General features: G+C 36.8%; 1 protein-coding gene across 9 annotated transcripts in view; it reads right to left on the minus strand.

Moving 5' to 3' along the window:
- Positions 1 to 26,859, minus strand: part of TTC39B (tetratricopeptide repeat domain 39B) — a 75,181-nt gene that overhangs the window by 6,765 nt on the left and 41,557 nt on the right. For all 9 annotated transcript variants that reach the window (XM_055698617.1, XM_027807871.2, XM_027807866.2 and 6 more), the window contains 15 exons: positions 20,523 to 20,627; positions 17,914 to 18,045; positions 15,952 to 16,028; positions 14,791 to 14,858; positions 13,335 to 13,399; positions 13,078 to 13,183; positions 11,725 to 11,790; positions 9,960 to 10,068; positions 8,992 to 9,059; positions 8,845 to 8,904; positions 8,397 to 8,558; positions 7,227 to 7,318; positions 6,790 to 6,910; positions 4,570 to 4,681; positions 1,212 to 1,329 (listed from right to left, as the gene is read on the minus strand). In XM_055698617.1, coding sequence (XP_055554592.1) covers positions 1,212 to 1,329; positions 4,570 to 4,681; positions 6,790 to 6,910; positions 7,227 to 7,318; positions 8,397 to 8,558; positions 8,845 to 8,904; positions 8,992 to 9,059; positions 9,960 to 10,068; positions 11,725 to 11,790; positions 13,078 to 13,183; positions 13,335 to 13,399; positions 14,791 to 14,858; positions 15,952 to 16,028; positions 17,914 to 18,045; positions 20,523 to 20,627 — 1,461 coding nt within the window. The remainder of the gene's footprint in view (positions 1 to 1,211; positions 1,330 to 4,569; positions 4,682 to 6,789; positions 6,911 to 7,226; positions 7,319 to 8,396; positions 8,559 to 8,844; positions 8,905 to 8,991; positions 9,060 to 9,959; positions 10,069 to 11,724; positions 11,791 to 13,077; positions 13,184 to 13,334; positions 13,400 to 14,790; positions 14,859 to 15,951; positions 16,029 to 17,913; positions 18,046 to 20,522; positions 20,628 to 26,859) is intronic.

Consider the following 26,859-nt stretch of genomic DNA (forward strand, 5'->3'; position numbering starts at 1 on the left):
ATCTTGGCCTTTCCTGTGTCTTTTAGTCACCTCTTTGATTCTTATCCAGATAGAGTAACATCAACCAATATTGCAGAAAACATTGTGGAAAAGTTCACAACAAACACTGGAAAAGCTCTCAACATTTTGACAGAAACACTTCTAAAGAGGAAGTTCATCCACCAAGGCAAGCCTTGATGCACAGAAAGTGTGTTGTAATGCAGGCAGAGTGCTTATGTCTTAATGCACTGCTGCAGCCCAAGAAACAAAGAGAGTAAAGCTGACCAGAATGTACATATTTAATTTACCAGAAAACCTCTCCTCCTCCCCATGCAAAACATCCACTTTATGAAGAAGTGTTGTCTGAAAATTTTTGAGATGTCTCATCTCTAAAAGCCTGCACTGTGTCAACTACCTTTGGAGCAAGATTTTCAGAAACATTTCTTTGACTTGTAAGCAATCAAACCCCACTGCCCTGTAACTTGCAAAGTGCTTGACTAAACTCACTTGAAATCTTAGAAACTGCAAGAGAAGGGAAGATGGCAAGAAAATAATAGTAAGCAATAGAATTACATGTTACAAATTCTCCTTAAATACTTTTTTTTCTGAATTACTTATTAGAAAAATTGCACATGTAAAAACTGCTTTTGCAGCCTAATTACTCTAAAAATTCTAAAAAGTTTACAGCTACAATCAGTACATAGCTCAATGTTATATAAAAAGTTATTACAGAAGATATGGATTTGACACCTGAAGTATTTGATAAATCTGTAACACAGGAAACTCAAGTTTTCATTTGAAACAAGTAACAGCAGCGAGCAGCAACAAAACCAACTTCTCACCTACACAGAGAAACATTAACTACTGAAGTACTAAAATCCTAAAAAAAACCCCAAGAAATCCATGTGAATTATCTTTACTTGTATTTATAGTTCTGCAAATACAACAATACTAATTCCAAATGTATTTAGATAAATGTGTTACCCATCAGTTTGATGTATTTAGTCTAAATCAGACTTATATGAAGATATATAGTGTTAAATTGCTGTAGAAAAATCTTAGCAGAGTTCTGTGGTTGTGCAACTACTTTCAGAGGTATTTTAATTTTAGCTCCTTAACAGGATGTTGAAGTTTTATTATTCAAAATTTAACACGATGGCTTCTACAAAAGTATCAGAAATTTTAGCCGAAATGACAAAACAGAGGTTAAAAGTCTATTTATGTCGTTTTACCTTTGAATTACTTTACTGAAACACAGTTCAGCTTGCATGAGTCTTCCCAAGTGTTTCAGGCAGAGGCCCTTCAGTAACTGCAACATGCACACATCATCCATATAATATTCATTGCAATCTAAAAGTAAGAGCAAGATAAATCAAACAATTTGAAGATATCTCATGAAGAGGAAAAATAGATTTTCAGTAGGGAATATATATGCAGACTCAGAACCTTGCTTCTCAGATTTTATACCTCAAAAAACACATAACCTTCAAGCACAATTTTAAATACTGTCTACTAATGAAGCTGTGTGCATAACATCTGTATCTTTTGTTTTAAAGATACAGGCTAAGACATCTAAATATCCAGATATTCCCCAGTCCTCTGTATCTGGAAGTCAGCACAAAGCATGCATAAACTGAAAACAGGTAAAGATTTCTGTACTTGTAGCATCGAAAACAGGAAGCAAAACCTACAATGAGACCAAAACCTCCACACTACATTGTCTTAATAGCCTCCCTTGTTGCAGAGCACTGGCAGACATCCAGTAGCAGCAGCAGCAATGTGAAAAGCACAAGAACACACTAGAACTCTGTCCTGCAGAACTTTTCAGACGCATTATTCAGCAGTAAATGCAAGAAACCGTGTTTATTAGTATTCCCATCATCTCTTAACGATGAAGAAGCTTCATTAGTAGTGTATAATATTTGGAAAATTCAAGAAAGTTTTATGTTAGATAGGACTAAAAATGTCAGAGGAAATAGCTTTTGTGAAGCAATTCAGAAACAGAACCTTAACATGCGTGGTCCTGTTTTATTGCCTTGGTTTAAAGCATTTGCTGGGTGCAGGGAAGGAAAAGAAAGGAAAGAAAACACATATGGACAGACAGATGGTGGCACATACATTAACAATTCAAGAAGCAAAACACACTCCCTTCAGATCATGTTGTTTACAATTAATTACCAGCTCTCTAAGGTCACATTAATTTTTTACTTAATAGTCTGCCAAAAAAATCCTACATAAACAGTTCTGAAACGTGCAAGGCTAAAGCATCTTAGGAATCAGTGAAGTGCTTTGCCAGTACATTCAGGCTTATTTCTGTCTGGGTTTAAACCCAGACAGTATCGACAGTTAATAACTGACAAGACTGCGCTTTTAGTGACAGGTAGAAGCACAGTGGGTGAGTATTTTGCATTTCCTCCAGCCTGTTTTGCTAGGCTAAGGTGTTGGTTTCACGTGACTCCTAAAGGACTCATTCATTGAAATTACTGGGGGTGAGCACTGATGTCAGTAAAAGCTTGCCAGCCTTTAACAACTAGTATCTCCCTGGTATTTCCCTCAGGAAGAAAAGCTATTATGCCAAAACACTGACAGTAAAAGACAGTAATTGCTCAGCCCAATTTAATACAGACAACCTTGCAATAAATGTGGGAGAACCACCTTCCTGCAGTTCTCTATACCAGAGGAAATATCATTATCAGGATTATAAAACACAAAAGAAATTAATTTTTCTTGAAATGATAAATTCCTTTTTTGCATCTTTGAGATGACAACTGTGGAAAAATAAGACTTCCGGAAATGCTGAGGAAAACAAAATAATTTCTAATATCTTCCATCTGTTTGCTCTACCATCTCTATTTTCAGCTCTGTCTTGACAGATTCCTTGCTGTGCCTGTTCACTTGAAGCGAATGAAGTATCAACAGCTCTCTAAGTAGTTTCAATCCCTAAATGACCTTTGTATATAATTAACACTTTTTTACATCACCTTAGCAGTTCTTTAAAGCTACCTAGTGCTGACAGCTGTCTCAAAATAATATTTTATCTTTGCCACACTCTGCTAATAGCCTTAATCACTTTCTTTGGGTCTCAGTTCAGCACCAATTCTGGTAATCAGAGCCTTTATCTTGTCTGAGTCCCTATCTTTAAAAGCACATCAGGCTCACAGATACAAAGTCCAGAACAAAACTATATTTGACTACAGTTATTACTAAACAAGATACAGAAAGCATAAAACCCAAATATGCTTCCAGATTACATCTTACTTGTAAACTCCATATTTCCATAAGAAAAACATACTGGGGTTATTTCTGTTCCTTTTATTTTGGCACATTGTACATCTCTGCTTAGGAATTTAACAGGAAATACAATTCACTGTTACAACTGATCTGTGCTTACAGTCCGAGCCTCTGCATGATACAGCACTGGGCTCCCAAAAACTTACGACAGAACCCTCTGCACAGAAATCATGGGAACATTATTTGCAGGTGTCTTGCATATTCATACTTTTTGGTTTTAATACAACAACAAAAAGAGGGAAAACGCTTCAGATTTAGAAGGCATACTATCGATTCTGCAGAAAAGTGAGTAACAGCATAAAAAAATTAAGGGGCCCAATTTAGTCTTGGCCTTGCAAGTTACTCATTTAGTTTGCTATACTATCCAGGTTTTACCACTATGCATTTCTTGTATGTCCTTGCATAACTTCTGATGCATCACCTCAGTTTATATGTAAATCATAATTAGGCATATTTTTACATTCCATAATTAATGTTTTAATACGTGACAAAACAAACCTTGCTAAATTAAGTGTGATTCAAATCTGGGTTCAAGAGAAATTATTTTTAGTGAATTACCATTAAAAAAAGTCTCATGTGCAAAAAAGATAGTATTTATTCATTCTGGAAGAATTCAGAAATATACCAAGAAGCTCACATGATACATAACAGCACCCACCTGATAAAGCCAGGTACTTCTGCACTAAACCTGTTGTAATAACGGAACCTAAGTTCATTTAAGTTATGGACTGATTCTCTAAACATTATCCTGAACATCTATGCTTCAAATACAGCAAGATCTAAAACCATGGTCAAATTTAATTTGTTAAACATGGTGTATTTTGCAGCTAGCGAACATGTTTTAATTTGCCAGAAAGTAAAGACCAGACTCATGCATAGTAATTTTTTGTTTCCTTTATACTTAGTCATACTCTGCTCAGTATGTGTCCTCTGTATTAAAGTGTGGTATAAATTGGTTTAGAAAAAAGTACTTTTCAGACATTTAAAAAATTAGCATATTATGCTCCAAGAATGCTCTGAGACTGCAAAGTCACAGTAAGAATCAGTAAAGTTCTGTAATTCATAACCTCACATCCTCGAGTTTTCTGTATTCTGCAGCACCAATCAAGCCAGATAAAGAACATACTGAAGAACGACTGCTAACTTTCACGTGGCTCCAAAATCTCCATGCTCAGATTTAACAGCACACTGTCCAAGTGTGTCCAACTCTTACCTCACAGAACACTAGCAGACAGAAGCAAAGAAAAAATGTCAGTATTTCTTACCAGCTTGTTAATTTCATTGTAACTGATCACTTACTAGTTTCATTTTGTAGAGCAGCTTCTTCTTTTTCAATTGTTACCAGTAAGTTTTCAGTGAGGTCTGCTCTTTTGCCCACAACTGCAAAGCCATTCCAGACATACATCATTTCCTGACAAAAACACCCAAAACAAGACAGTCACAGAATTTCATAAATATTTAACTAAAGAGTGTCCTTTGGAAGGCTGTTATGGAATATTTTGAGTACATAAAAATGCTGCCTACAAAAACTTGTTTTAAACAATATGACAGGTTTCAAAGCCACAACACTCACTGTTGAGAAGACCATGAATGAGAGTATTCGTATGACTCCAAATCACCACCCACAATGAGCACAAGTAATTCTGTCAGTTACATGCAACTTTACAAAAAGACAGTGACATTTGCCTTAATAATCATTTAATCAAAGTTGCACGACAGTATCTACGCACAGGGGAGGCAAAATGGCATTGAATGTGTGTGGGCAAAGTTAACCTGGGTTTACTTTGTAAAGGTGTTTTGACACCTTTTCAACGGATTCAGTCATGGATTTTCATAAATCTTTAAAAACCAAAACTGAGCAGGTTTTATCTTGTGATTAGTTTACCAGCACCCACGTAACACATCTGCAAAAATGGGTATTTTAGGTTCAGCTTGAGGCCTCTGCCATATAAGCTATAGCAGCAGATGAAAGTAGCTACTTTCTACAGTATAACAGATAAATTTGTGTGTGTATCTGTGGGCACACGCATGTAGATACAGTGTATATATATATATGTGTGCACCCAAACACACACTTGTGCATGTGTTTGTATATTGATGCTATAATCTACAGGCAGTTACCTTCCATATGGAGCAACGCTGGAAGCAGATAAAACTTTCTAGATAACAATGTGGTTCCAGAATACACATCCAACATACACTTCCAATATAATTCCCGCAAAATTTAATTAAAAAAAAAATCCTTCCCAGATGCTTCAGTACAATAGTAAGCAATATGCTTGTTTCAATGCATTAAGTATCACATTGTAACACATGAAAAGTATGAGAATACACAGAGAGAATTCATGCTAACCAGTACAAAACTTTGCCAATATCTTTAGTCATCACAAACACAAAGAGTATAATTTGTTCTACTGTACTTTAATTGTTATCACACCTCAAATGTGAAGCCTGATGTCATTCTGAAGCTGATACAAGCAGAAATATTCCAACAATGTCTTGTATTTGTGATGTAACTATGTGGGCTTTCAGAGGGAGAAATGGTTCTGTCAAAGTCTGAAGTAGTGTTCTTGACACTTATCAACTACATTATGCTATTTCATTCATATATCATTTCAACTCTGTAGTCCTGTCTAATTTATGCTTACTGCAGTAATACCATACACTATGTTTATTCTTGCTTAACCATGATGGACAAATTCTTAAATTATGCTGGGATTTGGCAGCAAGATACATACTCACAACTGAATAGTACTGTGTCTTTAACATGTAATTGAATACACAATAAATTCTAAAACTGATGGATTAGTTTTCTTTGGACTCCTCTTTCTATATCAGTGAGCTTTAACATAATAAATTCATTCTCAAATGATGGTTTTTGTCTTCCAAAAGTTGTTGCTAAATTATCCATGTACAAATATTTTAGTATACACATATGCAAAGTATCATTGCTGTGCACACATAAACAGACTGTGCACTACTAATGCCTCTGCAGTTAAAAGCATGGGAAACTACAATAGCATTAGTCAAGTATCATTAACTTCTGCACATTCTATTCAGACTCAATATAAGAAAAAAAAAAACAACACAACCCACCCCACACCCACAAGTCTTCATTTTCACTAGAGGAACAGAAAGTGGTGAAGTACTCCTTAACTTCCTATTGAGTTTAGAAGACAAGGACTGAAGTCCCGATGAACTAAGTAACATGTACACATAGACTAGAAACCCATGCAGGTTTCTAGCTGAAAGCTGACTTCCAGCCTCAACATCAATCATTCTCTGTATGTTTCAGCTTTCACATCAAAAATCTGGCTCTGGTTTTGGTAGTTGGTAGCGTGATCCAGCCCCAAGCACACTTCACAAAAATTCCATTGCATGAATGCAATAATTCTTTAAACAAATTATTTTAAAAATGCAGACACATACTACCTGATAATATTATTCTTTCCCTGTATAATGACCTATACTTATTTCTTTTTTGTTTGAAAATGATGAAAAGAAAGCAAGCATAAATACCAAGGCAGGTAATATCAGCTTCACTGGTTGAGGACTTGCATAGCGTCGAGCTTTCCTTACTGCAAACTTCTCAGTCGGGATAGATTTTCCTGCAATTCTCTGTTTTAGACCATCCACTTGTCTACAAGGAAGGAAAATGGAAAACAGTAGTTGCTTTATGTAACTTCTATTTCATCTTACTTCAGTTAGTAAAATTTGCCTTTCACCTCTGAAGTATAACATCTTAAATGGTTTCACACCACTTAGACTGCAGTTGTAGGATGTAAGTTTGCTGAGAAAAGCAGCACTTTAAAGATTTTAATGCTAAAAAGCAAAGAGAAAAACTGAAAAGTTGATTGTTGCAAGTAGACAGTTTGTCACACAAGACAATGATACTCATGTCAAAAAAATTTATATGGGGGAAAGACTGCGTATCTCGTTGCTTTATAAATATTTACCTGAATAAAGATACAATGTCCTCACCAGTCCTTTGCAAATCATCCTCTGGAAGCATACACAGAATTGCTGCCTTCTGGAATACATATATTGCCTATTTCGAAAAGAAATGGCAACATATTACCACATCTAATTTGCTGTGTTCAGTCAATACACTAAGGACTCAAATCTCTCATACCACTTGCTGCAGTGACGTGTTTCCAGTAATTCTCAGGCAGGTGGAAATATGTAAGTCTAGCATTCTCTCTGTCACATAATTTATGCTCTAATTATTTATTATTCTTATAATTTATTAATATTCTAAAAAAGCTAGTCAGAATGCTGAAGGTGTCTCCCACAAAGAACAGGACAAATTATGATGCAAATCACTGAAAGAGATGAGGCTAAATGACATAACTATTCCAAAAACTTGTTACTGTTACTATATGATCTGTTAAGTGTAGAGACATGCCCAAAAAACCAGAAGAAAATATCTGAGTACTGATTCAAAGAAAGTTCAATAACTGGACTTTGCAGAGAAAAAGAAACATCCACAATTCTATTCAAAACATTTGCACTTCACGTTGAACATACTGTTCTCTTCCCCTTTTGTCAAGAACTGGCTATATCCCCTTTTCCACCAAGCATAATAAAACAGTAATGTAGAAAGGAACAAACAACAGACAAAACAATGTATCACAAATTATTTGCACATTGTCATTGGCTCATGCTTTGAGAAACATTTTTACAAGGAAAAGGTAGAGACCCCAACATTTCTCATGAGTCCTGCCTCCAGCAGCCTTTTCATTTCATGTCACAAAGCATCTGCTGAGTAGGCATGCTCTCATCTGTTTATACTTAATGAACACACACAGTTTTTTCAGCCAAGTTTTATTAGTGAGTGTTAGAACTTGACTAGAGATGCAAGTTAACAGTTTTGCTCTCCCTCTTTCTCACAACTGTGAGAAGTACCTCTGTTTTCAGAAGGGCTGAAGCGTTGGTTCTGGTGCTTCAGAATGTGACATAAAAACTCCTCCTCAACCACCCAGTTAAACCTACCATTTTGGTGCCTTTGTGTCTTTGCTTATTGGTTTCAGAAGAAAAGAAACATTACGCTTACTGTGTGAATTAACATAAATTCAACTGCAGAGAGGCTACTGGTATATCATAACAATGTCCACCTGCCCATTTACCTTTGACCACCTGCTCTCTTTGCTGAGCAGATCTGCATACCGATATGCTTGAAGCCAGTTCTGCTGAAAGGTGTAGCACCACATCAGTTCCCAGTAACAGAGATGATGGATCTGCTTCCACTCTTGCTGGGCTGCTATGCATTCTTGGAACCTCAGCTGCGCCTACAATGTAGTGAAGTAAGAAGGATGAAAATTACAACTCCACGTGAGAGCCATGTCTAATTACAGAGCAAATTCTTACCTAACACCCAAGTGGAAAACACCTGACTAGTAAAATGAGATAAATTGCCCTTTCAGTCTCACTTCGAGAGCTGGAATCAGTATTGACACTGAACACAAACAGGGATAAGAGCATAACTATCAATCCAACTAAAATAAATTACTTAGATGAATTGGGCATTTTTCCCAAGTTGAACACTGAACAAATAAAAACAAAAAAATCACTTACCTTTTCAAAATTTCCTTTCAGTATATCTATTCTGGCAGCATAAAATAGAATAATGGAACCCTTGAAAGGAGATGAGAAAAATACCCAGTTACTATTTTAAGCTCAGGGAAGTACACTGCTGTTACAAAACTCATTGAAAATACATACATTTGGAAATTTCTGGAGGTAGGGTTCAAGGAGACTGTCTGCTTCCTGAAGGTTGGCTTCCCCTGTACCTAGAAAACATAACAAACCAACCTCAATGTACTTAAAACACATGAGTTTCCTAGATTAAGATTTTGGTTTCCAAATCATATTATTGGATGAATAGATTAACAGAAGACTGACTGCTTTTACACAAAAGCAGAATTATTTCATCATGTTGTGTTTCTATAAAAATGAATTGTCCTGAAAGTATTAAGTGCCTTTTTTTTTTTTTTTTTTTTTTTTAGGATAGTAAATGTCTAAGTAGAAACAGAACAGAATACATGAATAATCTTTAAACTGTTCCATTATATATTCTAATTATATTTTTAGGTGCCTTTAATTGCTTTAGCAAGTTAAGAAAACATTCCTCAGCTGCCTCCTTTCCTAATTTTGAGCTCAGTAATGAAGTACAGGTAATACTAAAAGAAATCGAAGTTCTCCTTAATTTCCTGATGAGCCTGAGGGACAAGGGCTAAAATACTTCCAAACTAAAGAATGTGAAAATATATGTCAAAGATACATATGGATTAAAGGTGATTTTTACCCTCATGTGGCAAAAGCAATTAATTATCTACATGTTTGACATTCCAAGTAAATTGTTTGGGAGTACAGACTTCTTTCTGGAGGCAACTTTTCACAACATCTGACATTAGTTTATGGATAAGGACTTATCTGAATTTGGAAGTGTTTTGTGATATTTTGCTGTTGCATGTTGACACAGCCCTGCAAATGGAACGAGATGTTGATACAACAGTATCTACCCTCACTATTTCTGCAGACAGCTTTGTCAGAGATATTAGTTTCATATCATAAGCATACAGTAATCTCCTATTACAAAGCTAATTGGCCACAGTTTTGAAACCGAGTTCAAAAAAATCCAAATATTTATCAATGCATAGCATGACCGAACAGCTCACAGCGGGTCTCACCAAGGATTAAGGAGACGTAAGTATGATAAACCAACAGGGTGAAAGTACACAGAATGGCCCTCAAACTGCTGCCAGATGCGCCTTCCCGTAGTTGGCAGAGGCCCAGCTCCTAAGAAGCATCACAAAGACATGCAGAATTAACTATGAGTATACAGAGTTACCATTAATAGTTTCTGGCTCCCCCAAATTCAGTTTTCCTTTCAGATATTTTGTAAAACAGCACTTTTATCTCAGATCCAACACAGCCTTCTACCAAAACAGTTCTGCCACAGCTGATAGCACTCGGCAAAGAGAAGATTAAGCTACATAAAATTACCCATGCATTTCAGTTCTCTGGTAAAACAGGAACACCGCACTGACCATGCAGACACACAGATCTACATCCCCTCCCTATGATTTTCTGGCTATGAGCCTTTTAGAATAATGTCTTTAAATCTAGGTTCAGTGAGAACCTCTCTCAGCTGTTCCAGTGCTACCTGTCAGCAAGACTTCCTTCATGGAAACACCTGGTTATCCTTAATTCTCTTCCATCAAGTCAGCCACTGTTTTGAGGTTCTGATCAAAGTATTAGACATACCAACACACCAACTTCTAGATACTGGTTCCAGAAACTACAATGGAATCTGTGTGTGCTGAAAAAAGGAATCCAGATTCAAGGAAACTTACTCAGCTCAACATATCAAACTTCTTCCCACCCTTTCCAGTTTATGCCCCTTGCATGACAGCTTTGACAAGCTGTTGTTGACGTGCTGAGATGAGCTCAGATCCTCCCTGCTCAAGAGCAGTGGCTCTACAGAAACATAACAGATTTTAACAGTTTTGCCTCAAAACAAGCATTAACTTAACAGAAGTTTTACCGCACAGCAATTTGATGAGTTACAGGAGAATTCAAGCACCATAAAAAAATGTGGTGATACTCTAAAGTTCTTTGTTCTTTCCTTTCAGCTTTTATTGCCTTTTCAGTCAAGGCAAAGAAGTGCACTATGGAAAAGCTTCAGCCTGAACCAGGTCTTTCACAGGAAGAAAGAGAATGAACAGGTCCCTACTGAAATCTAATTTTAAATTAGCAGAACCGTATTTGTGGACAAACAGCGATAAAACCATATGATGACATGTAACTAATAACTTGAACTTCAGTTACATATAATTCTGTGGATTGCTTTGGTTGGGTTGTTGGGTTTTTTGTATTATTTTTCTTATCTATTTTGGGTACCAGAAAGAGTTTTAAAGGGCTGTAAGATACTTAAAAAACAAGGCTAGGTTTATAAAAACAAGGCTATGATTATAAATACTTTTTCATGGATGAGAAAATATGCGCTCAGATTCCACAGTGACACATGCTATTCAGAAATTCCTACTCCCAAAGAAATGGGCTGCAATTGTGGGCAGAAAAGTGTAAAACTGTGAGACTCCCCTTGGTTACTGGTATGAAGAACATTAATTTCTGACTGTACAGGCTAGGAAAGAAAGCTGATATCCTCTCCTTTCCTCTCCTTAAGGATCAGTGAAAGGAAAGGAAATCACAATTTGAAACCCCCCCTCTGAAGCAGACTGGTCATTTCCCATGGTTATTGAAGATCAGAACATCACCATACATGCTTTTATGCCTGCATCATATACCCCACTTCTCATCTTTTAATAGAACTAAAAAACCAATTAAAAATATAGATCATTATACTTTTAGTGTGAAATATAGAGACTGAATGGTTTTAAAGTCATATCTGAGAAAAGACTACTTTGAAAAAACAAGCATCAGATCCAATACCCTATTGCCAGAAAATCCAATAAATTCTAAAAGTCGGAGGATCCTTCCAGGTAAAAGTGACAGCATCTGAAATACATTTCAAGCAAGAGTAAGATAAATATTTAGATACATTTTTAAAAAAGGTAAAACTACCATAAACTAAAACCAAAAATGCCAGCTACTATATCAAATGCCATTAAACATTAATGAAAGAGTAAAACACAAAAGAACTTGAAAATAGATATGCATGATCAACAATATACAATCAGCCTACACCTTCAGGGAAACCCAGACTTTTGATCATCCAGCATGGAAACAGCAAGACAGTCCAGCTGCGCTTCTTCAGATTGTGACAGATTCTTCTGTATTCATCTGATCAGAGTTGTTAGAAAATTGTAGGTAAATTGCAATTAAAGTATTATCTATTTTAGTAGTACTCAATCTACAGTTGTCATATTCCTTTACTCCCAACCAAATGACAATAGTATCACAAAAATTCTACTTGTTCGTACTGTGGGAGCACTGAATTAGCAGATCAGCAAGAATACTTGTTCTAGAAATACTAACTTACTGTTCCTATACTTTAGCCCTCTATGACATCCACTTGCTGTTCCCTTTGTAACTGCATTCTCTACATCCTACACAGCAGAAAACTTCTGAAGGTCACAACCACCTTTCCAACAAGCATTACAAGAAGGTAATTGACCCTAGTACATCCTGCCCAGCAAAGACTTTTTCTGTTAAGCTTCCTACTGAGGAGACTTCATGAAGAACAGGAAAGGTGAGAGCACTTATGAACACAGACATCTACCAGTTGTCTGGGTTTTAAAGACAGACAGGTGCAGACCGAGTTCTTCTGACCATACTTGGAACTGGCCAGCTCTAGTCTGGAATGATTGTAATTAATATACCAGCAAAAAACAACTCTCACCATTGCCATGACATTCATTCTCCTCATTCTTCTGAATTTTTAATTATCTATGCCAACCTACAGTATGCCACTGAAGCAAAAGAATGGTATACGTGGGGGTGTGAGGATAAAAGCAGTCAATCCAGGTATCCTGTAACTAACAGCATCAGCATTTTAAATGTTCCTGCTACACACAGGTAGATGTAGCTGCTTTTCCTCTCAAGAAATACATACATAAATTAGTCCAAGAGAATTAAACACAACTATGAATGAGTTAGTAGAAAGATCCTAGAAGCATGCACACAAAAAGCCACTGCTGTTTTCATACTGTATAAAATCTTCAGAGTCTGTATCTCCATTTTGCAAATGTGTAATTTTTAAAGCAGGATTACAGTACTGTATCTGCAAAAAAAAATCCTACAGAATTATCCCAAGGGCCTTTCTGTAGTCTTAAAAAGTCATACCAAGTTGAATGCTCCGATTCCAAGTTTTACTCCTCCTTCAAACTGGTAATGAGTTTCATTTTTGCTTTTGTTCCCCTGAGTCATCTGTAGCACTTGATGACATTCTCTTTTGATACAGGAAAAAAAGGAGAGAAGGGAAAACTTAGAAATTATATGAAGTATAATTTTTATGATTGCTATAAAAATATTTATTTTGGAGGCATTCATGCAACTGTACCTGCTTATACCAACACTGAAACTGTTTTCTAATGGCTTACTTGTATATTTGGTAACTCGTCCTAATTTTGAGGCCACCTTTGATAAAGTTGATCATATTTTCATCCTGGAAGAAAAAAGTGTAATTGTACAAAAATGTGCTTTGAGCTGTAACATATAACACATACATAAAAATCTTCCAGCTACATTTACATTTATCTCTAAATTAACAATAATCAAAATATTAAAAATATTTTCCAGTTATCAGACTCATCTCTAAGACTGAACATTACACTTGCTTTAAGTAGTCAAGGAAACATTTCCGTGGTGCATGTTAAAAATTCTAAGAAGGGGGTAAAAAAGAAGTGACGAGTTACTTCTAATGGAATTTCCAATGCATATAAATGAAACAAGAAAGCTGTCCACCAGATGGTGCTGCAGGATCTTTTTAGAAAGTTGTGACATGCCGATATGACACACAAGTGAGCCCAGAACCTGGCAGAAAACAAACCGAAGAATCCCCTGAACAGATGAATTCCCATTGCTGATCAATAGTAACCACATTTACTACCCGACATATATCCTTATTAATCTCTAGGAAAATGAAAGTAAAGCCACAATGTACTAGCCATCAAAAATAAAATGCCAGGAAGGCCTGGCATTCCACTAATAATATTTCCTCACATTTCTGGTGAAAGTACTGTATTAAGTGGTTTATAAAGCTTTGCCAGATTAACATTTTAGGTCCATTTGATCTTAGTATCTTTGTGCCTTGCCTCTTTCTCGTAATTTTTATCTGAAGCATATCTGTTAGAAATGTTTAATGAATGTATTTTACATTTCTAACACACACATACATAAAAGAAGTATGTCTAACACCTCCTGTTTTCAGGAATCAAATTGCAAATCGAATTTGAAAACACTGTAGCATGAAGTCCCTGAACCAGAAGTTAAATGAGAAGCACAAGACTTAAACACCAGATCTTTCTGTGCACTATTACCTCAGCAACGCTAAGGCATGCTCATTTTACACTCATTCATTAGTGTATTGTTCCTGACACCATGTCAAAAGTGCATAGAGAGTGATACTGAATTGGAGATAAGTGTGCATCAGTTGAAGTTTTGTTAGATGAGAAACATACTGTCCTCACGTGAAAAAAACGACTTTCACTTTCAAGCAAGACATTTCCTCATACTTGAAAATCTTTCTAAACAAGTGCTGAACATCATCAGATGTGATGCAAGTCATTCAAACATACCATCTGTGCAAGACTGCAACACACCTTAGGTTTTTGGTTCCTGGGTATCAATAACATCTTTGATTATTCATACAAACAAAGAGAAGGATTTCTGGGTAGCACAGTATTTACTGTATTTTCTATCACTGCCGTGAAATAACATGCATTCACTAGGAAAAAGTTTGGGTTTTAAATACAGTTATCTACTGTAGGAGCAATGTTTTACAAGTACTAACATCTTCCCATTAAACTGCTAGAGATACAAAATAATTTACTTTACCTGTACAAAGGTGAGAGCTGCTTTCTGTAGTAAGCATTCAGCATAGCAGATTTCAGCATGCATTTCCTCTATATAAGAGAGAAAAGTTATTTAGTCAGCAAAGTTAGTGTCAAGTTCTCTTCTTGAGGTCAATGGAACAAATAAAATGCTGCCAAGAAAAGAAAGCAGGATTCTGCTGTTGCTGTTTTGATAACTGCTAAATAATAGCTGTAGCAGAAATCCCAGCAGAATTCTTCTGTTTCACTTCTCCTCAGACAAAAGCTTTGATCTCCAGAGCTGACTTCAGCCTAGGGCAAAAGCTACTTGTCATTCTGGCTGGCTGATCTCCTGTACTTTCCATTGATCCCAAGCAACTACACCTTCCAACCCTCCCCCCATGTCTTAGAAAAAACTTTTAGTGATGAATGGTAAACTCACTGTGGCTCAGGCTTTTCCTAAGTCCTGGTTTTGACCAAGTCATGCTTAACAGACTAAAAGACCCAGGCAGACTTTGTGTCCTCATGCAGCACTAAATTATACTTGACTTAACACACATGACACAAATTACTCCACACTCATGCTGCAAGGCCAGCCGCGTGCACAAGGCTGCTCTATGTACAGTGCACTCTTTGTGAGTTTGATGTGCCTGGTGTTAAACAGGATTCTTTTGTGTCAGGTTAGAAAAAAATACATACTTGATTCTGCCCAAATCAGAAATAGGAGATCAGCATTTTCACAGCCATGAACAATATACTGATAGCATTTCCCAAAACACCTTAAGGCAAAACTACAAGCACAAAACTCAATATATTCAGATTTCAATATAATTAATGATAGGGATGTATTCTGCAGCATTAGTGGTTCTTAATCTTTTCGAAGTTGTCTTAAGTATTAAAAAAAAAAAAAAGGAAAGGAAATCCCTTTTCATTCCTACAATGTGTTGTGAAAGGTATTCCTTTAACTCATACACACTCAGAGCCAAACAAAAAATAAATTCAGCTGAATCCCCCATTTTCACAAGCTCTGCATTCAAATTCAAAAAAAATATCATACAGGTGATTTCTTTATTTTTTATTGTAAGACACTGGTCAAGTTACAGAGTTAAGCATATTACTACAAATTAGTATGGTGTTTTTAAGCTTTTTTCATTTTGCTATTTTAATAGTACTATAAACCACTTGCCTTCACTCAGCTGTTCCGCTGACTGTTTAGAAACTAGATTGGACAAGGATTCCACCACTGTGCTCCTTTTCCTGAACCTAAATCAGTCATGCATGGAAGAAAAAGCCACACAGCACAAACAACATTTCAGTGCAAACTTGAACTTGATTATTTCTAATTCATAACAATTTCCAACCACAATTTATAGACATTCTCAGTAAAGTGATGATTTGCCAATAGTTGCAATTCTTTGAGTAGTCTAATCATGGCCGCTTGTACGTATCTAGGCAATCCAACCTTAACTGATAGTCCAAGCATGCATTTAGTCTACTTTAAGTGTACAACAGCTTCCACTTCACTTCCACTGACCAGCTGCAGTGGTCATCAGCTGTGTCACTGATGCCAGGCCAGTCATTTGAACTGGACTTCAAAGTTTTATGAATTATTTTCTTACGTTCCCTAAGCTTGAACTCTGAATTAGAAATAAAAAAAAATAACCAAAAGGAGCTCTGTTTTCAACATAAATGAAAGCATACATTCTTCAGTATTTTACAGCATTTTATGCCAGATATGATGCCAAAACTGTCACATTTTGCTTTCAACAGATCTCAACTGTCCACGTTATAAATTGCTAGTTTTGTTTGTAAATAGTAACAAATACATTTTTGGAATGCTGTACTAGAATACTCAGCTTTATGAAGAAGCTAAAGAAACACTTCTGCATTCAGAAAAAGAATGTACTTTGTAAGCCAGGAAGTCATTAATTATAAATACTTCTGCACATTGAAAAGCTCAGGATCCTGACAATAGGATGTTAATGTAATGCATACCAAAAAATGGTCAATTAAGGCACATGTAGTTCTGACAATTCTTCACCTTTGAGTGTCTGATCACCCTTATCTTGCATTTTTATTACTTTTGTGACAAACTAGACCAGAGCACTTATGCGTAAAAAGTCTGTATCCTGCAGAGATGGAGGCCCTTATGGAAACTATCTGAAGTACAAGGGTGCACCTAATTTTCAGACATACTAAACAGTTCAGATGAAATTGACAGCACACCTGAAAGAGGCAGGAACTGGTGACCATTTATTTTCTTCAGGTAGTATCTGATAATGTTGTCCCATCTCCTTTTTTTATTTGTCACTGCTAAGGAGGTGATGTTAAATGTCTAAACTAACAACATTTGGAGGTAATATCTTTGGAGACTATTCATGATAAATTATGGCCTAACCAGTGTATGAAGAACCGGTATAGTAGAATAAAGCAGTCACTTCTGGTTTTGTCAGAGGCATATTAAGCACTTTAGCTTCAACAACTAATTTTCTATTTTTTAAAATAATCTAAAACAAAAAGAAAAAAGGTCACTAATAACTTTTATTTTCTACCCTATTTCATTTCTACCCAAGCAAGACCAGAAGCAAAAGGTTCAGACCATTCTTGATGACAATAGTAGCCCTTTATTTTTAAGGTAAGCTGAACACTTAACATGTGTAACTAATTCAAAAATTGCTCTGGTTTTAGAAAAAAACTCAAAGTACAAGCTTTTTTCTATTAGACTGTTGGGCCCATCTTTGAAAACTGCTTTTTAAAAAAGTATTTTCATGATGAAAGAGAAAATTTAAAATATGGAGTTTTTAAATCGTTGATCACTATGGAAAATAAAACCTCACAGGTTGAAATAGCTCAGGCAGCTCAATCATGTATAGTGTCAGCTTCCATGTAGGTCCACATAGCCAATCAACCACTTAATTGACTTTAGAGGCCATACATGCCTAGACCCAACAAGTCAGTTGTTTCTGCAACACTAGGAAATATATCCTCACCCATAATAACTGGATAGTGAGACTTACTCCACTTTTCCAAATTTAGATCACTATCATACTGACAGTAGCCTGCTTTGAAAGCTTATAGACAGCTGGACACCTTACAAAGAACACTTGGTGGATTAAGTACCTTACAAAAGTTCATTGCTTGGGCTTACCTTTGGCAGGTTTGCAAAGCTTCCTTCATTGTAGAAATTCCTGTTTGTATATCCTGCTGTTCAAAGGTCATAGCAGCCTGCATAACTAAAATAGTGCTGTACCCGAGGGCATGGTACATACTATCTTTAGACCTAGGGCAAACATACAAATCTTGTGCATTTAAGCAAAATTTTAAATTACAATACAAATTTTAATGCTGAGACACTTGCATTAGTTTGTAAAAAGACAGAAGAATAAAGTAGGAAAGTAATGAGAACCTAACCTATCAAGTATCATCTTCCCCTGGGCGCTACACCTCTGCCTCCACAGGATACTGTCGCAGCAAGTTCCAGAAAATATTCAAACCGGGTTACACAAACATTTACACTTAATTATATCCCATTTATAGTCTGTGGGTGGTATCTATTCAATCTAGCTAATTAAGCCTTGACATAAATACTCATTCCTCTGCTTTCCTTTAACATAAGAATTAAGGACGTTCTTCTAACATTACTCTTAATCCAAAGACACAAAAATCAGTTTTGTGTCATATAACAGTACACACGTGTTCAGTCCTGCATAAAAGGCTACACTGAACCAGCCTGGCTTTCACAACATAATTACACAATCAAAAAAAAACCAACCTCAAAACCCCCTGTTGCTGGAAAGTGGCTATGGGAGGTCATTCATATACTCAAACCAGTAGTTGCAGCAGCACTATTGGCAACATTATGTCAAACAAACTCAGGTTTTGTCTAAACAAGTTTCGAGAAGTTCAAGAAAATGAAGACTGCATACCCCTGTGGCAGCTGTTCTGGTACTGTACTATCAATGTACTTTTTTCTATGGTCCAGTTTGAACCTCTTAAACCTCAACTTGTAGTGACTGCTTCTTGTTTTATCACCTGCCACTATGCAGAAGGATGTCTGTCTGTGCAACTTTCCCTCAATAGCTCCAGGCCACTATTAGATTAACGTCTAAGCCTTCTTTTTGCCAAACTAAAACAAACCCAGCTCTCTCAATCAGTCATGTGTCTCTCATATGCCTCCTAGCCACGCTGCTAGCCCTCTGTTGGATCTTCTCCAGTTCCCTCAACTTTTTCTTCTTCCCATTAAATCAAGGAGCCACCTGTCAAATGTAGTTCTGAAGACATGAAACTTCGGCAGAGTCAAGGAAGATACAGCCTTGGGCTGTGTTTATTTCTTAAATATATCAACACTTCCCCTGGTTTTTTTACATTATTTAATGACTTAAGTTTAACTTCCATTAAAAGGTTATTTTTCAGTAAAACAATCGGGCTTTTTCTTTTTTAGAGGCAGGTTTTTGTTTCCTTGCTAGGCTAGGTCCTCCTTTGCAGACTAGCTGAATACGCTATATAAGAAGCTCAAAGTCTTAGCTGCCAGGGACCCAAAGCATCAAAATATTTTTTTTTCTTCGTAGCAAACATTAACTAAAACACTGTACATAAAAACACTATTATATGAAACAAGGGGGGGTGTCTTTTACAACACAAAATGAAATATATATACAAACCATACAAAAAAATTTGGGTAATATGTGTGCACATGTATTTAGTAATACAGGTACGCATAATTCTTGCGTGTTGAACATAGTATGTTATACTACTCAAATATTTTTAGCATATAGAAGTGCAGGCCTTTCTCAAAGCATTGCTTTATTACAAATAACACTCACAGTGCTCAGAGAGGACAGCTTGGGTCTAAGTATAGCTAATTTGAAAAGCTGTTACTCCTGCCTACCTCCCCTATGCTTGAGCTCTCCACAGCGCTAAAAGCGAACACATCGTAGATGTGCCATCCTCCCAAGGTTTCATTTAATGGTATTCTTCTACTTGTCCATACTACTGACCTAACACCACCAACCCACCATTCTTAATCCTGTCTTACTATCACCAAAATGCAGAGCAAGAACTCCACCTCACTCTACTAACAAAAGCTACAGATACCTCTCACTGACACATCCCTCAACCTCATCTTTGAGACAGACAGGAGAAGAGCAGCGGACAGGATTCAGATCCCAGTCCTAAAGAACAGCCACTCACATTGCCTCACCACACAGTCACAGGTAACACAGGTTTACGCTATGAACCCTTCCGTATTCTTTATTTCCCTACATCTGCACTGCCATGCTTTTCTTCTCAGTGGAGCAAAGACAACAGGGGAACAGGCTGAACTAGTCAGAAGATCAAAAGGTGGGTTTCAGTGATAGACACTACTGTGACTCCAACATAACATAAAAAGCAACAGAGTATTCCGGAGTTTTGTTCCAGTTTTGTTGTTTTGTCAAAACTAGTTCCATTGTACAAATTCTCTGACCAAAGATACATTGGATAAGGTCTTGCTCCGCTGTTTTCCCCCCTGCACAAGGGAAGACAGCTTGAATGATAAACACCAAGAGAACAATCCAGTGCTTCATTAACAGGTTTTGCAACAGTCTTAAGGAGAAACAAGTGCACTGCTAAAACCTAATGATACTAAGAAATGCTTTTGGACAGAAGGGAATAAATTAAAACTACTATCTTCAGAGGCCTTAAATTAATCTGCAGCTACCAGACAGCATACTTTACCCTATCGCTTCATAGTAACTTCAGCAAGTAACAGGACCTCACCATGGACGAAGCAGTTCCAGGGCTTCAGAGAACTTATTGTTTAGAAATAAGTTCAGTGCCATTGAACATTCTTCCAGAGCACACTTGAGATCCATCTTGGATGCCCTAGAAAAAGATTCTTAGTTTAGTCAAACTGTAAATGTAAATACAAAATTGAAAGATTTTTTTCCCCCTTATAAAAAGGCCTTCTGTATTATATAGCAATTTTATTACTATCTTTAAAATCTAGCTTTACAAAAGCAAGTCACGTGCTTAATTTATCCATGCTACATGGGCATGCCCTCTTTGCTTATTTAAGTGACGTTTATGGCTTTGAGTTTTTGTTGTTTGTTGGGGTTTTTTGTTTGTTTTACAAATCAGTATGCAATGGAGTAATTTTTACTATTGCTTATATAGCACAAATACTCAAAACTTACCACTGTGCCCAAGCTCTAAATTCTCAATATTAATACAAATGCTGTTTCAGACTCTGTATTCAGATCTAAATCTCAAGAGAGATGACAAAACACTATTTTTGCCCAAGAAAGCAGTAAACAGACAACTCATTCTGCAAACAGCTATGCCAAAAATAGCTGTCAAAAGCCTGAAGCTATGCCAAAAGCTTTTGTTTTTCCTAATTCACTTCAAGAAAAAAAAAAAAAAATCACTTGAACCTGCTTAAAAGGAAGCCATCAAACAAAACCAGTACCTTGGCCAGTTTTGTCTGAAAGACTTGGGAGCACTGAAATTGCTCCATGGACAGAACTGGTGAGAAATCAGACATTCATGGTAACAGCAAATAGACAGAAACTACACATCCTTCAATGTGAACAGCTGGATCTGGAAAAGAGCGTCTGTCTACAGCTTTAAAACAACAGGTTTAGGCTCTACAATGTGCATTTATCCAAGTAAAGTTAAGGAGTGGTAAGCAACAATCACGTCAATGAGACGAATATTTAAGTGCTGACCAGAACAGAAGAACCCTGAAGGAGGAATTTGAGAAACAACAGTGGAGTGCTGCTGCTCTAAATCTGACAGTCACACATGCAAACACGCACAAATAAAACAAGAAAAAGGGGGACATGAAATAGGACTGGAGAGGTTTTTACACAGAATCATCAATGCTCCTACCCTCCTCCTCTCTCCATTACCCGAAAGCTTTAAAAACATTAGCTCTGGTTTTTGCATCCATTTTGGGGCAGAAAATTGGGATAAAGCTAGATGAGATCCCAAAATCTTTCCTCAGCTTCATATTCTGTCATTTTTGGGTGGGGGTTCTCGAAGAAAATCACCTTCTGTAGAAAACTAAAATCTCTTAACTCAATACTTGGCAATTACTAGATATTTATTGTTGAACACACCAAGAGGCAAATGCTGCCCTTCATTATGAAGTAGTGAACTGCCTAGCAGTCAAAATCCAGCAGTTTTACCACTACACTGTTACCAGCAATTTTAAATAACATTTACATACCTTTATTTTCTCCCATTCTGGGATCCAACTTGATTATTATGTACACAATTTTAAGATTCATGTATTTTTATGAAGCTAAAATGTACAGTTCTCAAAAGCTGAAGCGTTTGCAGCTCTGCTTCAACTGTAACCATCAGCCACTCAGCTAAGCTTTCACATTCACACTGCAGGAAAGGTCATATTCTCAATGCAGCCTACGGCCCTGATCTCTGGTTGTCCAACAAAAGTACCACTGTCACACCAGCAGAGAAGAGGCACTGTTTTATTCCTGCTGTATTATTTCACTTACTATTCTATTGCCTTAAATGTAACTAAAGATAAACCCACTTCTTTAACTAGAGGTCTGTGTCCTTTTTCACTGACTGCCAAAACAGTGTTACAATTAAACTGTATAAAAAATTAGAGGTTTGGATTTCTGCTTTTGTTTAAATTTATTTTCAAAGTCCTAAATCTTTTGGTATATAGGCCTGTGTGGTTGGTCTTTTCAAGACAGTTGATAATCCAGGCTACTCAGTGACAGACGTATATATGAGTAAATCTATACATTTATTTTTCAAATTTTCCCTACAATACATACATCAAAAGTTTCTGAAACACACCTCACAATGAAAAATGGTGGTGGTGGGCAAGTAGTAGCATTGTTCCAAGATGGTTATAAAATGAGACACCATTTTCACTATGAAATCAACAGGATCATGCACAATTGTTGGCTTCCCCTTTTAATCTGGTTTGCTTAATTTCTCTGATTTTTTTACTTATTCCTTTGTCTCCCAAACACCTTATTAATGCTTTCCATTTGGCTTCTCCTTGATGAGGGGAAAAGGAAAGCAGTATACCAAGCATATGAATTTTTATCAGAAAGCAGCAATTTGCTGTAGGTCATATAGGGTTAAGAACTTTCTTCATGTTTCAGTGGACACAGCTTTTTATCTTTAAGATGCTTCTTGCACTGAAATTGACAGACTTCTCAGATGTCACTTGAAAAAATTTTAAAACCTTAGAACATCAGAGATTGAATTGTAAATGCAAATCATCACCTCATGTTCACATCTCATCTGACTTACAGGCCAAAATGCAAACTGCCTTCCAATTCTAACACAGAGACACCTTCCACCATTTCTTCGTGAAAAATGAACCTATAGACCAAGAAAGCCACACAGGAGGGAAAGAGAGTATCTCGATCTCCTCACATCTCCCACATTAGTTTAGGGAAAAAACTCCAACAGATGTAGGCCAACTGCAAACTCATTTTGTATTTTGCACATTCTAGCTTATAAATCCAGAAAACAAAATAACCTGACTGAGCATTTAGTTTGGATGCCTGACAAAGCCTCAGCTTCGGCACCTTTTCATACTCCCAAAGTATAATTCTTTCCAGAGTCTGGATCAAGGGAGCCAGACTTGAGATTACAAAGCATCCCACCTATTTGGCAAAAGAATGGATTTAGCACTTCACGCTGAATCTGCTCAACTGGTTAAAGGCTTCCCATTAAAACAATGATCAGAAATAAGTATATTTAAGGTCTTACACTTCCTACTCTGTAAAGTAGAATTAAAATGTTTATCAAAACGAATATGAAGAAAGCAATTGTATTTTGGTGCATTCAGACTCCAAATATGTAAACAAATCTGTTCAAATTAAAATATTTATACACATTTACATTATACAAGCAGTAGAGAAATGTATGTCTACATGTCCTCTTCAAATGTCTTAAATAGCATGCCCTCTAAGGAACTGTTAATTAAAAAATGTAAATTAAAAAACTCAAACTCATTTATACTGACTGAAAGTTTTTTAAAACACTAGGTTTTATTAGCCAATTCCATGAATACCATCTGCTACCATTTTCAAATAACTAATTTACTAATTTTTAGCTAGATTTAGAGACTGGAGATTTTTTTGGTACACAAGCAAGGACCTGCGTTAGTCCCTCAATAACACACCATCACCCTCACCGTGTGTTCCCATGCTTCTATATCCTCTTTTCACATTTCTTTTTCAGGAAACCATGTTTCTCTCAGTCCAGGCCTGGTTAGATTACACTTTCTATTTGCTCTGCTTTCCCAGCTAGGAAAAACAGCTAGCTGCTTGCAAATAATTTCTCAAGTAGTTAAAAAAAGGGGGGGGGGATTTTCTTTTTTAAATACCAAATTTGCAGTGATATTCTTAAAAAAAAACCAAAAAACAAAAACCAAAAAACAACAGTAATCAGAGCTAAGATCTACTAGACATCAAGAATGAGGTTTTACTATTTCAAACTGGCGCACCACAACTATGACTGTGTGACCATCACTGAAGCAGTGCCCTGTTCCCAACGCCTTCCAATACAAATCCCAGTTGCTGTATTAAGTGGGCAGCAGGGGGGAAAATCTTTAAAACTGCAAAGGACAGATGAACCTTCTGGTCCTCTCTCGTCACGGCACGCTTGCTAACTTTGAGGTGGGCCAACAACTCTGTGAACTATTGGAACAGAAAAAACCCAATGGGAGGCAATGACCTGCTACACAGAGTATGGAGGGATCACGGACAGTCATCTGAAGTAAGACAGGGAAGAGAACCACAAGCAAGAGATGTATAATCACATAGTTCATAGAAGAATCTGAGGGAAGGCAAGTCATTCATAACAACAGGTAATTTAACAACTGATGACTACTTTATTCACTTAGTTGTACAATATTTGGGTTCAGCTTACAGAGTAAAAGAGTAAAAAAGTTTCCTACCACTTCATGTGAAAAGTAACAGCAGATAAACATTACAGTATTACAGTATCCCACCGCTGTACCATTCTTCTGAATGTAAGGATCAAGATGTAAGGGCAATGTTCTTTTTCCCACTGCTTCAGTACGCCTCATCTTAGTGGAAATAAACACAACTTCTGTATTTGTATGCTGTAAAACTGCACATTTCCTTACCCTGCAATCAGCAACTGCTGGAACTTCATTTGGAAGGAAAAATCTAATCTTTATTTTGTATAACACAGCTACAGGCATGCTGACTTTTCAGCTGTTATCACAGAGGACTGTTACCCACCCGGCTCCCAAATGCCATCATACCACCAACTCCAGCATCACCAGGGTATGTATGGATATTCAGAAAACTTAAATAAGGTTCCTTAAAACACAGCCCTAGCACCCTGCCAAAACTACTTTTCCTATTAGATGGGTAAGCAGCAGATCTCTCCAACATGGTGCTGTCATGTTCTCTTCCAGTGTTTCAGACTAGTTCCTGTGCTGCTGCCTTTATGTGTGATCAAAGCCTGCAGACAATGCAAAGTGTTCTTTACATTAATACATTTACTGTTCCTTACATCAAGCAAGCTTGTAAGAGTATTCTGCCACTTCAGATACAAAACTTGGGAAGCCAGTTTTCTGAGACTTTTATTTCCAGTTAGCGAATCATAGCCTCTTCCAAAGAGTCTCACTCCTGTTTACTCACTCTTTGCATGTATTTTCTCCTATTTTCCTGCATCCTGCAGCAGAGGTACACAATCAGAAGCATTCACTCCAACTCAGATTCATAACCTGATACCAGAACAGTCAGAAGAAAGGAGCACACTGACTCAGAAGCAACTTGGCTATCTTCACTGGCAGACAACGCATATTTCTATGCAGAGGCTCAGAAAAAGCACATTTTTATTTCTCCTCCCAAAACATCACAAACCAATTTCTACGGCAAGTTAACAAACTGATGAACAGTTCAGTCAGCAATGCTGACTCACACTTTCTGACTCATGTTCTCCTTCTGTCTCAGTCCTACTTTTGCAATCTCTTTTTTTTTCCTCCCTACCTCCACGCAGTTTCCTAGAATCGAAAGGAAGTTCACACATTTTATCACCTCAGATGAGCATATGCATCAATTTATCCTGGAGTAGTCTAAATTACTACTACTCCAGTGAAACTGCTACGTGTTTTAGACCCAGTGAATACAGTTAGCTTCTAAATGAAAAAAAGGAAAAGAAAAATGTGCTATATTGGGTGTTACACAAAGATAACATCACATTATAAGGAGAATAAAACATCATCGTGTTACTGTATGTACTTTAAGGATAACTGGAAAAAATGCTGTGTGTTGGGAAGAGGTTATCTTCTCACTACTATTTCAAACTTCTTTTATGAAAAAAGAATAATCTTTTGAATTCCAGCAATAGCTTATGTATCTTGGGCTTGGTGCTGAGCTACTCATGAAGCTGTTCCAATACAGTGCAGACACAATGCTCATAAAAGAAGTTATTAGTAGCCTTAAGTAGGCTGTTCTAATCAGCTACTTGGAGCTGCAGTGGAAACAAAGAGTAAGAATACTGACTTGAAAACCCTGAGATGTAATGGAATATTCACTATTAGGATGACAATCCTCAGGGTGTACACAAAGCAAGCGCAGTAGTAACCCAAAACATCAAAGCTGTTTACAGCTTAAGCCACTTTCCTTTTCCCCCCTAAAGATTAATTAAAAAGGGAGCATAACTGCTCATCTGAAACAAGGGGGGGAAGTCACTTCTCTAGTACTTAAAATACAGTAATTTAAGTATGTATTGAGTAAGGCAATAACACCTATCTGTTCACACCAGGGCTCTGTTCACACCAGGGTCGGAGTAAGAGAATTCCTGAAAGGCAGTTATATAGCTAAAGTTAACTGGGTGCTTGCTACTGTCTTTGTATCTGCAGGAGGTTTAGTCAGCTTTTAATACAATCACCCCTGGCACAAAGATCTACCAACTCTTGAAAGAGGATTCAGGAGCTCAGAAAAGAAGAATTGCAGAGAAGTTTACCTTTAACCTAACTATATTTTCAACATTTTAAATTATATATTTAGGGCTGAGTTCCACATTGCTTTATTAACATTAGGTAGACCTAAACGTGCAAGCAGCACTTTGCATAAATAGGGACTAC

Source organism: Falco cherrug, chromosome Z (genome assembly GCF_023634085.1).
Source record: "Falco cherrug isolate bFalChe1 chromosome Z, bFalChe1.pri, whole genome shotgun sequence".
NCBI classification, from domain to species: Eukaryota; Metazoa; Chordata; class Aves; order Falconiformes; family Falconidae; genus Falco; species Falco cherrug.